We start from the raw sequence: 14,800 nt of genomic DNA on the forward strand, positions 1-14,800 counted from the left end.
CCCCTATTCATGGAACCACTGATAATCTGTTGGAAGATGCCCTACAAAAGAAAAAAAAAAAAAAAAAAAAAAAACAAACAAACAAAAAAAAACAGAAAAAGGCCTGGCACATTCTGGAACATTCTTTCCCTTTTCTCAAAGGGGCTGGGTGCGGCAGTGAATGCCTCCTTTCAATGTTCCAGAGAAAGAATTAGGATCTTCCAGATTTTCACTTCTAAGTGAAACAGCTGGGTGGGTGGAGAGGGCGAGGGGTCAATACCTATTTGTCTTGGGAGAAAGAGAAGAGCAGCGACAGTAGAGTGTCTGGCGTCGCCTCTGTGATTCATTTAGAAAAGACTGCATTTAGACACGAGTGAAGATAAGGGGTCGGCCCGGAGGCGGCGGCTCCCCGCAGCCCTTGGTTGGGCCAAGGTCAGATTTCCAAGGTGGGACCTGAACGGACCTGAACGGGAACAGCCCGGGGTGGCCCCCGAGGCGCAGCCAGCGGTGCCTGCAGACAGCCTCCTCCCCGTCCTCGCCCGGGCCTCCCCGGCCGGCTGTCCTCTACCTGTCCCCGCTGGTCTCCGCCAGCCTGTTGTTCATGATGGCGAAGGCGCCCACCCCGCCGGAGAACTCGTCGTCCTGGGCCGGGCCGCCGTTGGCCATCTCCGACAGCTGCTTCTGCAGGATGGCCAGCGAGACCTTGCTGGAGTCCTTCCGGGAGGTCATCTCCCCCGAGAGGCGCCGCCCGTCCGAGTCGCTCTCGGGCGCGCCGTCTGGCTCCGGGGACGCGTCCCCGCGGCGGCGCACGTGGCCCGGCATCACCGCGTTGCTGCGCGCCCGGCGGCACCGCGGGAAGCAGCGGCCGTCCAGCTTCCGCAGGATCCAGTTCACCGTCTGCTTGATGAGGATGGAGATGACGTTGAACAGCGAGTAGATGCAGCAGACGCCCGTGAGGATGAAGACGAAGTTGGCCAGGCGGTAGAGGCCTTGGCCCTCGTACCGGGCGCTCTGGCTGCTGACCAGGTCCCCGAAGCCGATGGTGCTGAAGGCCACGAAGCAGAAGTAGAGCGAGTCGAAGTAGCTCCAGCCCTCCATGGGCGCGAACACGGCCGACGCCCCGCAGGAGACCAGCACCGAGGCGGAGCAGAGGATCAGCATCACGTAGTACACCGAGGGCTTCCAGCCCGCCAGGCTGTCCCCCGCGCCGCGACCCGGCGCCTTCGGGCGGCCCTGGGGCAGGGCCCCGCGCCGCCGCAGCTGCCGCTGGTGGCACGACCGCATGATGTAGGCGATGACGGTGATCAGCCGCTCCAGGAAGAGGTTGAAGAACAAGATGGTGCTTGCACAGCCAATGAGGCCGTAAAAGATCAGAAAGATTTTCCCTCCTACCGTCGCTGGAGTTGTCATCCCAAAGCCTGAAGGAGACAAAATCAGAGGAGAGAAAGGTGAGAGGCGCTTGGCTGGGAATGGGGTCAGGGTCTTGGCTCTGGTGGCTGGCAGAGGACCTAAAGAAACCCTTTGATCAAACTGCAGCCTCCTGGCCTTTCTAGGAACCAGCTGGAGAATTCTGGCCTCTTCTGAAGAGGCTAAGCCTGGTCCAGAGCTCTGGGCTGGGCTGCTGAAAGCCCAGGGCAATTGTGCAAAGCAGAAAAAGGCACCTCTTGCTCCAGGTGGATAGGGCCCACAGAAAATGGCTTGGTGATGACAATGTGGGCTGGATTTCAGCCTCCTCTCTCCTACTTTGCTGGATGACCTTGTACAGTAGGCAACCTGAACATCCATATATACCCATCAGACCTTGTCCCTAGAGATAAGCAAACGTTCACATACAGAAAAAGATCATAGAGACTCAGCAGAATTCATTTATTATTTTACAAACTCTTACAGAGCTGGAGATGGAACTGTGGGCAACACAGGTGTGGCCCTAGCCTGCGCGGCGCGCTAGTTCAGTGAGCGTATGCTGTGGGACAGGTCTTGTGCTGGAGGGTCACAGGGTCCTATGAACTGCTATGTGTGTTCCATCTCAGGATTGGGGTGCAGGGAAGATTACAAGGGGATACTTGAAAACTAAGGGGGAGTTAGACACACAGGGTATGGGGGGGGGCTCCAGCATCGTCAGGACAATGAGTGTCCCTAAGAAAAGCAGAAACTGGAAATGAGGTGCCACCAGCCCTTCTCACCGAGGCAGCGAGGGCCAGCCCACCCTTGCTGCAGGGCTCCTTCCCGCCAGCGACGGGATTGACAGCAGGCCTTCGCGTGGAGAGGGCTGGCATGCCCCTCGGGATGAATACAGCACCACCCGTGAGGAGGGGTGCTCAGCTCAGCTCCTCCCCGCAGAACCTCCTTTCTCCATGGTTTCCACTTTCAAGTTCCGCGTCCTGCAGCCCCTCGGTTGGGACCACCAGGACGCACCCACTGTCCGCTTCCGGACAACCACCCCCCAATCCTTTTCCTTGTTCCCACAGTTCAACCGGGGCCGGCTGCAGTGCACCCTGGGAAGTGGCCGGCTGGGATCTTGAAATGTGTGGGCTTCTGGGGTGTGACCTTCTGGCCTCCAAGGTCAAGCCCAACACCCAGATGCGTGCACTGCCTTGCCACTTCGTTCTGGGGAGTTCGCTGGTCTCTTCTCAGCACACGAGGAGCTGCATGCGGCTCTGGAATGAACAGCCCCGAGAAGAGAGAGCAGGGCTGAGCTCCGCGAAGGACTGAGGGACAGAACAGTCCCCGGGGTCAGGAGGGCCCTTGATCATAGGGAAAAAATCAGACCATCGTATCTTCTTTGGGAACTGCTGTTTTCAAAATCGAAACCCCTCAGCAGCCCTCGGCAGTGCGGGCTCTTACCTGTTAGGTGTCTTCATCATGTAAAGGTGTCTACTGGCTTTGCTGTCGTTTTGTTAGGATCTTTAATTCTTATCCCCAAGCTCAAGAGGCAATGAGGTGGTTGAAGTCATGGAGAATTGAGTTTCCTGGCCCAAGTGTCTGGAGTTGAGTGACTGAGCCAAGATCAGGGTCTCTTCCTACCCAGTTCAAAAGTGCACTGTCCAGTAATTAGTTCCTGGTCCTCTGAGGAATCTGGAGTCACCTCTACGGGCTCAGTGAGTTTCTGGAACTGGAAAAGCTTGCCAATGTTTCCCTAACTTGGAGGATGAAAAAATGAAGACTGAAGTCCCTGCTGCCAAGCTGGGGACCAGAGAGCATTGCTGCCCTAGTCCCTGAGCCCAGCCACCCAATGCGGCAGGAGCGACACTTCTCCAGGTCACTCATCAACCTGATAATATCCCAGAAGCTGGATAGGGCGAATGGAAACGGGGCAGATTTAGGAGCAGTAAGTGGGGTGCAGGGGCCCCTCGTGATCTCGGAGACTTGCTCATGCAAGCCTGGGAGGACTTAGCTGCTCCAGCCCTGGGCAGCAGGGCCTCAGGAGCCGTGAGGGATTAGCTCCCAGCACAGGTGACAGCAGTCACCTTCTGAGCTCCCGTTCAGCTGGGGGCTTTGCACGACACACTTGGGCCTCTACTGCGGTCTGAATGCTTGTGTCTCCCTGAATTGACATGCTGGGGTTCTCGCCCCCGGTGATGGATTAGAGGGAGGGGATTAGGTCACAGGGTGGAACCTTCAAGAACGTGATCAGTGCCCTTGCTGAAGGGGCCCTGGAGGGCTCCTCTCCTGCCACCCTGCGAGGACTCAGCAAGGTGCTTCTTCAGGGAAGTGGCCCTGGCCACACACCGAACCTGCTGGCGCCCTGACCTCAGCCTCCCCCGCCTCTAGAACTCTGGCCATCTCTCTCTCCAGCAAAAAGAACCCCAAATGGCCCAGGTGGTGAGTTCATGGTGGTGACGGAGGAGCTTCCTGGTGGCTGCAGGAAGAGCTGTTTTGGTGGCTTTTACACTCTCTGAGCTCGAAGGTGTGCAAGCTGCTAACGTGGGCTTCTCTGCAGAATGCCTCCCTTTGCTGGTCCCTGAGCATCAGGTGTCCTGGACTGTGAACACCCGCAGGGTCCTTCACGGGCGGGGGGGGGGGGGGGAAGGACACAGGCATCGTCACTGAAGGTCTTCCCAGGCCGTGTGAAGGTCAGGGGTCCTGACCCCTTGCACCCGTGCTATGGTTGGCACATGGTTGGAGTGTTGGAGAGTTCCCAAGGGCTGTTTTGTGAGGTGTGAAGAGGGCGGGAATCATCCAGCTGTGGTGTTTAGAATTGGGGCCTTTGGATTAGGGTTAGATATGGTCATCAGGGTGGAGCCCCTGGACTGAAGGAGGTGGTGGGGGAGGGAGTGAGAGCAATGCACGTGCCCAGAGGAGAGTCACACACAGGCTTCCTGTCTCTCCCCATATGATGGCCTCTGCTGTCTCAGCAGGAAGACCTTAAGCCACATGTGGTCTTTTAACCTTGGACCTCCAGAATTGTGAGTCAAAATAAACCTCTTTTCTTTATAAGATGACCTAGCCTTGAGTATTTAGTTATAGTAATGAAAACCAAACTAATACACTGGGGAACTGGGTATTACTAGTCTACTAGGTCCCTTTGACAGTGAGGGTAAAAAGACTATAGAAGGTAAGTAACTTGCCTAAAGTGATAGAGCCAGAATTAAAACAAAGATGGTCTTTTCTGTCAGGCCTGGGCTTGCCCACCTGACTATGCTAATTGAGTGCAGGCCAGATAGAATTGAGGGAAGGAAATTAACCAAGCACCTATAGTTCCATGCTCTATATAGACATCAGACCATAAGGGCTGCCAAATCTGATACCAAAACCAAGGGAAATTAGCTGGAATCAGAAGCTGAAAACCTGTGATTTTCACTTACTAAAACACAAGCTTCTGAATGTATGTGTGTTTCTTCCAACAAATGACATCATTAAAGCTGTTTGTTACACCCCATCTACTTCTGCCTTCCTTTATTTCACAGACTCGCCAGTGGAACTGATTGCCACAGGTGGCACTTTCAATGAGTGACTTAATCCCTGAGCTTCAAGACTGAGCCTCTGAGTCTGGTGAAGTTTGAGTCCCAAGTGGCCTGTCTCTTCACGTCACAGGCAGCTGAGCTGACTGAGACCCAGGGGTGCGGAGGTGGGTCTACAGGCCATGAAGTTCCCTGTCTAATGATCCGGTTCCCTTAAACTATTTTAGACCAGTGTTCATGTAACCATAACCTGCAGGGCAGCTTCTGGGGCCAATCCAGGCTCCCTGTTGTCCTTGGGGCTAGGAAGGAAGCTACTAGGCACTGCCAAGGTGGCAGTTGACCTCCACGGAACCCTTCACCGAGACCACGAAGAGAAGAACAGGCCCACAGTCTTCCAGTCTTATATGTACAGGCTGTTAACTATATAGTCTTTTTCAAAAGTCAATCAAGGTGACAAGTTTAAAAGCTTTGTATTATGATCTTTTTCAAACATATACAAAGGTAGAGAGAGTAGTAACCTATACCTTCATTTCCCAGGCTTGGCAGTTATCAACATTTTGCCAACTGTGTTAGTCGGCTTTCTTTGGCTGTGACAAAATGCCTGAAATAAATAAACTTCTAAGGAGAAAAGGTTTATTTTGGTTCACGCTTTCAGAGCTGTCAGACCATGGACAATTGTTCTGTTGTTTTGGAGCCTGTCATGATGGGACTGCTTGGTGGTAGAAGCTGCTCACCTCATGGCGGCCAGGAAGCAAAGGGCGAGAGGAAGGAGCCAAGGTCCTATTACCCTTTGGGGGCAACCCCCTGTGATCTAACTTCCTCCCACCAGGTCCTACCTCCCAATAATGCCATGGGCTGGTGACCAAGCCTCCAACACTTAGGCCTTTGGGGACACTCCAGTTCTCCCGTCCCAACCCACTTTTCATTTGCTACAGTGTTTGAAAGTGGATCCCAACAGCACGCCACTTCATCCATTAATAAGGATGTATCTGTGACTGCCAGGGGCCTTATTTTCCCAGCATAACCACTGCGCCATTAACCACACCTAATAAAATCAACGCTGATTCCTTAACTTCAAATCATGCCCAGCCCATACTAAAATTCCTCAAAAATGTTTTTTTACAGATCACGGGGATGAATCAGGACCCTAACAAGGCTGCACCGAGAGTATCTCTGGGCCTCTCTCACTGCCTCGCTTCCCATTTTTATGGCATTGATTTGTTGGGTAAATGCATCCTGCAGACTTGCTCAAATGTTGTTTCCTAGAGACAGTCAGGCGGTGTGGAGAACACCTGTGTATCACCAAAGTGCCTCGTGCGTAGCAGCAACCCTCAAATGCTTCCTGGGGACACAGGAAGAGGCCCACCCGGTCTCTGAGCAATTTAGCAGTACGTGATTAAAAATACCTACATCTGGGCTGGGGATATGGCTCAGCTGGTAGAGTGCCTGCCTCGCGAACACTAAGGCCCTGGGTGCAATCCCCAGCACCGCAAAAAAAAACACAAACCTACATCTTTTTCCGTGTTTCGTTTGTTCTTAGGCCTACATCCCCAGTAGTCACACACGTGACTAATTACGCCTGCCACATCTTTACTTTTAATGATAAGAACTCTTCCCAACCATAATGTCGGAGACTGGGATCGACTCAGTGAAGCAGCCATTGAAATGGGTCCACATGTCACATCCCGAAGCCACGAAGTCCACCATCCCCACAGCGGCCGATCTCCACACGTCCCACTCCAGGGATGACACGACCCCTTCCCGGTGAAGCCACCTCTATCCAGGATTCGCTGTTACTGGCCGCCCAGAACATTCCAGCTGCTGTGAGAGCCACAGTTCATCCTTCACCGGAGAAGCACTCTGTGAGGACGCCCGGCCACCTGAGGCGGCCGAAGACACTCTGACTCCGCTGCTTCCCGCTTCAGTCTGCTCCAGTCTCGAGGAACTCTGGGCACTCGCGACGTCTGCGGCTAAACTTCTGTGAGCCCCTCGAGGCCACAGGAAAGGTTCAGTGCAAAGGTCGAGTGTTCACAGCCAAAGTGTACTTCCCCGGGGACGCGTCGCTTCCTGCGTTGCGAGTGCAGGGCACCCGGGCCGGAGAGTTGCCGGGGCAGCTCTCAGAGTCGCCAGGTTCCAGGCGCCGTGCGTGGCCTGCCGAGAGGAGTCACTGCCCCCCGGGAAGCAAGGGTGAAACCTGCACAAGGAAAAACCAGGCCGGCCCCTTTCCTGAGTCACTTGCAGATGACATAAAAGATGAACGGCTGGCGAGCTCCAGGGAGGAAGGCAGGTCTGCGGTTACTCCTTTACTTGTCGCGTAAAAATCAACTGAGAGGTGAGCAAGGTAGAAGGGAGTGGAGACCATGGGACAGAGGTGTGGGCCATGGAGACCATAGGACAGAGACATGGTCCATGGAGACCACCAGATGGAGGTGTGGGCCGCGGAGACCATGGGATGGAGGTGTGGGCCACGGAGACCACCGGACGTTGGTGTGGGCTATGGTGTGCCTGAAAATTTCCTCAGGAACCTGTTAAAATTGGATTTTCTGTCTCACCCCCAGAGAGTCTGACTCGAGAGGAGGAGTGGGCATTTTAACGAGGGTCCATAGCGCCTCTGAGGCAAGGGCTGCAGACCCACTGAGAAAAGCACCTGCCAGCTAGGGCCGGCGGGCTGTGGGTAGAAGGGGTTGGTGTGTGGAAGGTAATAAAATCCAGGCCTTCGTGGGGAGGAGTCTAAATGAGGGACCCCAATAATCCTACTAAAACTCACTGAAGGAAGCAGTACCCCTTATTTCTTTGGCATATTAATATATGAATGCAGGAAATATTTCAGGTGACCGATTAAATCAAAATGAGCCATCTTCAGGAGTTCTGGGTTAACTATGGGACCTCATGGCAGACATGATGGCAGCTGCTCATTTCTTCCTTTGAAATGAAATGCTTTCTAGAATATTCAAGGACTTTCTATGTTACTTATAACAAAGGACATGAATGGAAGAAAGTAGTACTTTTTGGCTGTTTTCTGTTACTATAACAAAATACCCAAGGCTGGACACTTTATATAGATAAGAGGATTATTCAGCTCACAGTTTTGGAGGCAGGAAGTCTGACCAGCGTGACGCTAACTTTGGTGAGGGTCCCCTGGCTACATCAAATCATGACAGATGGCACCATGGTGGAGAGTGTGACCAAGGACTGAGGTGGTCCCTACCTCTGAAATGCCTTTCTGAATGAGCATTGGCTGAGCATGCAGTGTCTCTGTGTTCCTCTGTGGTGACTGAGCAGCCCTGGATCCCACCTTCTTGGTGGCATTTCTCAAGCACAGCCCCAGAACCACTGGTATCAAAGCCACCATCTCAAGCCTTCCCTATTGGGTCGGCATGTTTGGGACTGAGCTCAGTACTCTCCACAGATAACCACGGTTACTTCAGAGCTGGAGAACTGCTGTTCTAGAGTTTTCCATTCAAGGCAGGATTGCTCAATGATGGATGAGGCCAGAAGAGGATCAGCAGTTAAGGAGTTGGATGAACTTCCTTCTTTTGGGAAGCTGATCACTGGACTCCATTTCTACATCACCTTGTGCAGAGAAAAACAATGAAAAGTAGGAATTCCGTCCTTCGTTCTGTGCTTCACAAGTGTGGCTTGTGCGTCAAACCCCTCCAGACGCCCGAGCTTCTGGCAGTCTGCACGGGCTGAGCTCACGTCCAAGGTGGCGCCACGCACGGTGCTCCCGCGCCCTCATGCCACCCCATGAGGCAGGAACCTCCCCGTCATCACACTTGAGGGATCCGACAGGCACCAAGGTCACGTCACCCGCTCGGAGTCCCGTAGCCAGCTGGTCGGGGCCTGGGTTTGGGGGTGGACTGCTAATAACCCAGGAGACCATGGCCCAAACTCCCCGTGGTTGTCCCTTAGGTAGCACGAGGGTGGGTGGCCCCGCCGGGCTCTGAGGCTCGCTCCCAGCAGCCTGCGATCGGGGTGCTGGGCAGGAGTCTGCTGGTCACTCCATCATCCCAGGTCCTGGGGGCCTGCTGGGATGTCCGCAGTGTTTCTTCTGCTGGCCGGGCAGGTGGATCTGTGCCCTGCCTGAGCAATTTCTTTTTCTTCTCTTTCTTTTTCTTTTGTGGTGCTGGGCCTCCCCTGCCAGCCCAGTGCTCTGCCTCTGAGCTACGTCCCCACCCCAAGAATACTTCTGTGAGTGACTTTCTCAACAGTGGCGGCGAAAAAGATGTCACAGGCTGATTCTAAGCACTCTGCAGGGAAGACCCTGGGCGTCTGTGGCAGTTACCACCGCGGGTTTAGAAGCTTCCAGTCCTTCCTCAAGTGAAGAGAGTTCTGGAATTTGATACTTTGGTTTATGCTCCTCTCTTGTTATATTAACAGTAAAGCATTTTTGACAAAAGATTGTAGAATCTTAAAATTAATCTCTCTTCCAGGTCCCCTCTGAGCCAGGGGATACCTCTACACTCCTGAACAATAAGTAGTTTCCAAGTTAAAAACAACAACTTCCCGCTATTCTAACTATAAAAGCTGACGACTGGGATGTGACAGATAAGGATTCTGTCGTTTACTATCAGTGGCAGCAATTGCTGTCCTCAGAGTCACAAAAACTGGTCCCATGGGAATCGGAACGAACGGGCTCCTGAAGTGGAATTTTAAGAATTTCGTGCTGGCGGCAATACATGCTGCCACTGTTCCCAGCTTGACCCTCACTGAAGGGGGCGTCCTGTGAGGGGCTTCTCTCAGGAAGTGTCCTGATTTCAGGGCTTCTTAAGTTTTCGATTGTGCCCGCGGACATAATCACGTTCTGTCCTGAACCCAATCACTCTCCCCAGGTGGAGAAGAAGTGGTTCGGGGAAGTGGCATGTGGCCACAATGTGGGGCCCAGGACGGATGGAAGTGTCTCTCCTTCAAAGAGAGTGAAAAGATCTGGCTTCAAGACGTTTTGAAGAATCATAAAGCAAACGCCTTTGTTTTGAAGAGCTTCTGCACAAGGCCCCTGAAATCTGCCTGCGGCTTGGTCTCCTGCTGTGGCTGACTTTCGGGGCTCCGCAGAGGGACCTCACCTGGGTGGTCCTCATCCCTCCCCCAGGAGCACCCCCCTCTCCCCACAGCATCCTCGTTGGTCCCTTGCGGGGCTCCCGGACTTCTGACACCCAGTTTGACCACCAAAGGCCGACAGAACATGGGCCTCTCACCCACGCACGGTGCGTGGGATGTGGTAAGAAGAGGGAAGAGTGGCCGGTGTGGTAATGCGCACCTGTAATCCCCGGGGCTTGGAGGCTGAGGCAGGAGGATCGAAAGTTCAAGGTCAGCCTCAGCAACTCAGGCCCTAAGCAATTAGCAAGAATCTGTCTTAAAAATAAAAAGTAAAAAAAAGGGCTGGAGATGTGGCTCAGTGGTTACATCTTGGTTCAATGGCCTGTCCTCACCCCAAAAGGACTGAGGCCCGGGAATGTGAGATGGCTGCACCATGAAGACTTGAATTAAACATGTTGTCTGAGCATCATGCACGTGTCCTTCCACAGTCTGAACCTCTTCCCCGTAAACTTGAGAGTTTTCGATGTTACCGCTGTACCACCGAGTGCACTGCATTCTCTAGAATTTTCTAGAAATATGTGGCGAACACCCCCATGTTTGCTATGGAAGTAGCTCTAGGGAATCGAAGTTTTTGACGGAGCATTTAGTCTTTCCTCCCTGTTCTCCCCCCTGCCTTATCTTCCTGTCTCCTTTCTCCCGTTTCTTTGAGTCTTTTTAGCAACACACAACTCAGACCTTTTCAGAAGCACCTTCTGGCCTGGAGTCTAAATGAATCACTGCTCTGTAATCAGTCGCTCTGTGAGGGAGGCCTGTGGGGGCCTTCTCTTAAAAATATTTAATTTTGGTATTATTAGTTTCAGAAGGCAGTTATAGCTTTCCTTTGCCCAAAGCCAGTAAAGAACCCATTTTTTAAAATATTGAGATATTTGTGGCACAAATGGGGTTGGTGTAATAATTTAACTGCCAGAAGAAATGTTCAAAGAGATTATAACACTGTGGCATTTTAGTTAATCGCAGGGAAAGAAAGGGGTGATTCATTAGGGTTTATTTTTCCACCGAAGGAGCGAACAATGACCCCAAACACTTCTGTGAACTTGAGGCTGTGGACACAAAGGGTCTTTAATAAGTTACTTTAAAAAATAGAACTGCAAAGCTGGCCAGGACTGCAGATGCAAAGAGTAGCAACGAGGCCCGCAGTGCACTCCAGGACTTGGGCTCACCCTCCAGCTGATGTCCCCGTCGCTCACACAAGTGGTGCTTGATGGGGTCAGATTTGGTGGCAAAACCCAAATCCCGCCGCTAGGAAAACACAGAGTCGTCGTTAGTCACTAGTGGAGAGAAGGGGCAGAGTCCCTGTCCTCCCCTGGGGAACAGAAAGAGCGAGGAGCAGCTGCAGACAAAGGGCATTGAAGACCAGCGTGGAAATCATCCTCCTCTCTGGGAGGCTTTCTGGAGCTGGGATGGAGGGACGTTCCCCGATGACATAATTTCAGGTTCACTGGCAAAATAGGCTCTACAATTAAAACTGACCTAATTTGCTCTTTTCTCCCATAAAATTGTCCTATACCTCTACTTTTCCCTCCCACCTGCCTCTGGAAGGTTCCTTCTTGTCAGGTAACCTGTATTCTTTGCTTCCACCTTGTCATTCATTCAACAAACATTTATTGAGCACCTACTACATGCCAGACCCAGAATGAACTCTTCTCAACAAACAGGACATCACCTCTCAGCTTCCTTCAATGATTTTTCCAGAATTTTCCTGTTCTTTATCAGTTTCTGCTTCATACCTTGTTCACTCCTTTACTGGCCTTTTGTATTATTATTATTATTTTTGGTGAACTGCCTATCTATATCTCTAGCCCATTTTCCTACTAAGGTATTTATCACTTTTTTCATGATTCTATATTTAGAGGAGCTGAAAATTCTACCAGAAAACTTCTAGAACTCATAAATGAATTCAGTAAAATAGCACAATATAAAATCAACACTCATAAATCTAATGCATTTTTATTCATAAGTGATGAATCCTCTAAAGAGAAATTAGGAAAACTACCCCATTCACAATAACCTTAAAAAAAAAAAAAAAAAAAAAAAAAACCAAAACTTGGGAATCAATCTAACAAAAGAGGTGAAAGACCTCTACAATGAGAACTACAGAACACTAAAGAAAGAAATTAAAGTAAACCTTAGACGATGGAAAGATCTCCCATGTTCTTGGACAGGCAGAATTAATATTGTATAAATGGCCATACTACCAAAAGTGCTATACAGATTCAATGCAATTCCAATTAAAATCCCAATGACGTGCCTCACAGAAATAGAGCAAGCAATCATGAAATTCATTTGGAAGAATAAGAAACCCAGAATAGCTAAAGCAATCCTTAGCAGGAAGAGCTAAGAAGGGGGTATCACAATACCAGACCTTCAACTAAACTACAGAGCAATAGTGACAAAAATGGCATGGTATTGGCACCAAAATAGACAGGTAGATCAATGGTACAGAATAGAGGACACAGAGACAAACCCACATAAATACAGTTTTCTCATACTAGACAAAGCTGCCAAAAACATACAATGGAGAAAAGACAGCCTCTTCAACAAATGGTGCTGAGAAAACTGGAAATTCATATGCAGCAAAATGAAACTAAACCCCTATCTCTCACCCTGCACGAAACTCAACTCAAAATGAATCAAGGACCTTGGAATCAGACCAGAGCCTGCATCTTATAGAAGAAAAAGTAGGTCCAAATCTTCAACATGTCGGCCTAGGACCAGACTTCCTTAACAGGACTCCCAAAGCACAAGAAATAAAAGCAGGAATCAATAATTGTTGATTTGTAAGGTTCTTCATATGTTTTTTTAAGGAAGTTAACTCGGCTTTTACAAATATTTTAGAAAAAACATTTTTCTCAATTTGTGTTTGCCTTTTGTTTTTACATGAATGCTTCGTTGCTATGCAAAAGTTCAGTATTCATGCAGACAAATCAATCGGGTTTTCCTCTTGCAGCTTTTGACTTTGGGGGTGACCGAGAGGAAGTCCTTCTGCACGCTGGGAATGTACCAGTGTTCACTTATGGTTCTAATATTTCGAAGCAATGTGAGCTTGAGTCTTAAATTGCAGTGATCTGGCATTTTAAAAATAATCCATTTTTCTCCATTTTCAATGGAAATTTCTATTGGGAGAGTTGCAGATTGATATGCGGTGGTAAAAAGTAATCCTGAGACACCTTCCCCAGATTCCCCAATGACAACAATTTGCAAGACTTTAGTGTAAAATCATATCCAGGAGTCGACACTTGGCACAATCCACTGGTCTTTCTCATATTTTCCGGGATGGACTGGCCCTTGTGCGTGGGTGTATCGAGTGCCATACAACGTGGCCACCAGTAAGTTCCTCAGCACCAGTTTTGAAATAGTCCATTCTTTCTCCCGCCTCTTGAAATGTCCCTTTTTACTGAAGGCAAAATTCTTATATTTATTTGTTTCTGAATTTTACATCTCATTCCACTGATGTGTTGACCGTTGTCTAGGCTGGGGCTGGTTAGCAAAGACCTCCAGTTCTTTGCTCTCCATGTCTCCCTAGACTCTTCCCTCCTTCTTTTCCCTCTCTTCCCCTCCCTTCTCGCCCCCCGTTCCCATTTTCATTTCAAAACTGTCCTTGCTTATTTCCTGCTCAATTTTCCTGATGAGCTTTAGAGTCATTTGGTTAAATTCCAGAAAAGAGACTGGGATTCTGATTGGGGTTGCCTTATATTTAGAGATTCATTTGTGGAGAAATGACATCCTTACCAAATGGAGTTTTTCCACCAGGAACACAGCGTATCTCTCTCCATTTATAGAAATCTTTTGCAAAGGAGCCTTGGTGGGATTTTGTCACTCCTTCTCACGAGGCGGGCACGCGTCTGGGCACGCTGATTCCCGTTCCACAGCTTCAGTGGATGGCGGGGCCGGCCTCTTTCCTACTACCGTGTCTGTATTTCGGTTGTGTGTGTCCTTGTTGTGGATTGGGTTTTTTATTATGGCAGAATATGTGTCACATAAGATTTGTCATTTCAATCATTTTTTAAGGGTACGACCCAATGCTCTCAATGTTCTGCGACTGTCACTATTTTCAAAGCTTTTTCATCATCAAAAAAACAAAGCCTCTGTACCCATTAAGCAGTAATTACCTGCCCACCTTGTTCTACTTTATGTCCTCCTGAATTTGCCTTGGCCAAGTACCCAAATAAGTGGATGCATTCATTTGTCCTTTTGGGAAAGACCGCTCTCGCCTGGCGTAGGGTCTCACGGCTGGACCTGGTCCTGCCTTGGCTGGAGAACGTTCTAATGTTCTACACACCACGTCTTGCTTACCCACTCGCCCAGCCATGGACGCCTGGGCTTCTTTCCTCTTTTGGCTGTTGTGAGTGTTGTTGCTATGGACAGGGTGTACAGATATCTGTTTGAGTCTCTCCTTTTGATTCTTTTGAGAATATACTTAAAGAATATTTTACATAATCCCAGAGGCTTAGGAGGCTGAGACAGGAGGATGGTGAGTTCAAAGCCAGCCTCAGCAATGGCGAGGCGCTAAGCAACTCAGTGAGACCCTGTCTCTGAATAAAATACAAAATAGGGCTGGGGATATGGCTCAGTGGTCAAGTGCCCCTGAGTTCAATCCCTGGCGCGAGCGCACACACACACACACACACACACACACACACACACACACACAAATTACACATTTTGCAACTGATCTGATGGCATACTGCAGGAGGGTGCTGTTAAATGTCTAATTAGAAAAAAAAAATCAGTATCTGCCACCCCCCAAATAAAACAAAAACAAATCAAAACATTCGGGCTTGTCCTTCAGGTTAAATGCCTGCCCTGTCTCCCCAGGCCCTCCT

The 14,800-nt window shown here is 50.2% G+C and overlaps 1 protein-coding gene across 2 annotated transcripts in view; it reads right to left on the minus strand.

Moving 5' to 3' along the window:
- Positions 1–522: 522 nt before the first annotated feature.
- Positions 523–14,800, minus strand: part of KCNK13 (potassium two pore domain channel subfamily K member 13) — an 81,627-nt gene continuing 67,349 nt past the window's right edge. For both annotated transcript variants that reach the window (XM_079129291.1, XM_079129292.1), the window contains exon 2: positions 523–1,397. In XM_079129291.1, the coding sequence (XP_078985417.1) occupies positions 544–1,397 (854 nt within the window). In that variant the 3' untranslated portion in view covers positions 523–543. The remainder of the gene's footprint in view (positions 1,398–14,800) is intronic.

The sequence above is a fragment of the Sciurus vulgaris genome (assembly GCF_902686455.1).
Source record: "Sciurus vulgaris genome assembly, chromosome: 2".
NCBI lineage: Eukaryota > Metazoa > Chordata > Mammalia > Rodentia > Sciuridae > Sciurus > Sciurus vulgaris.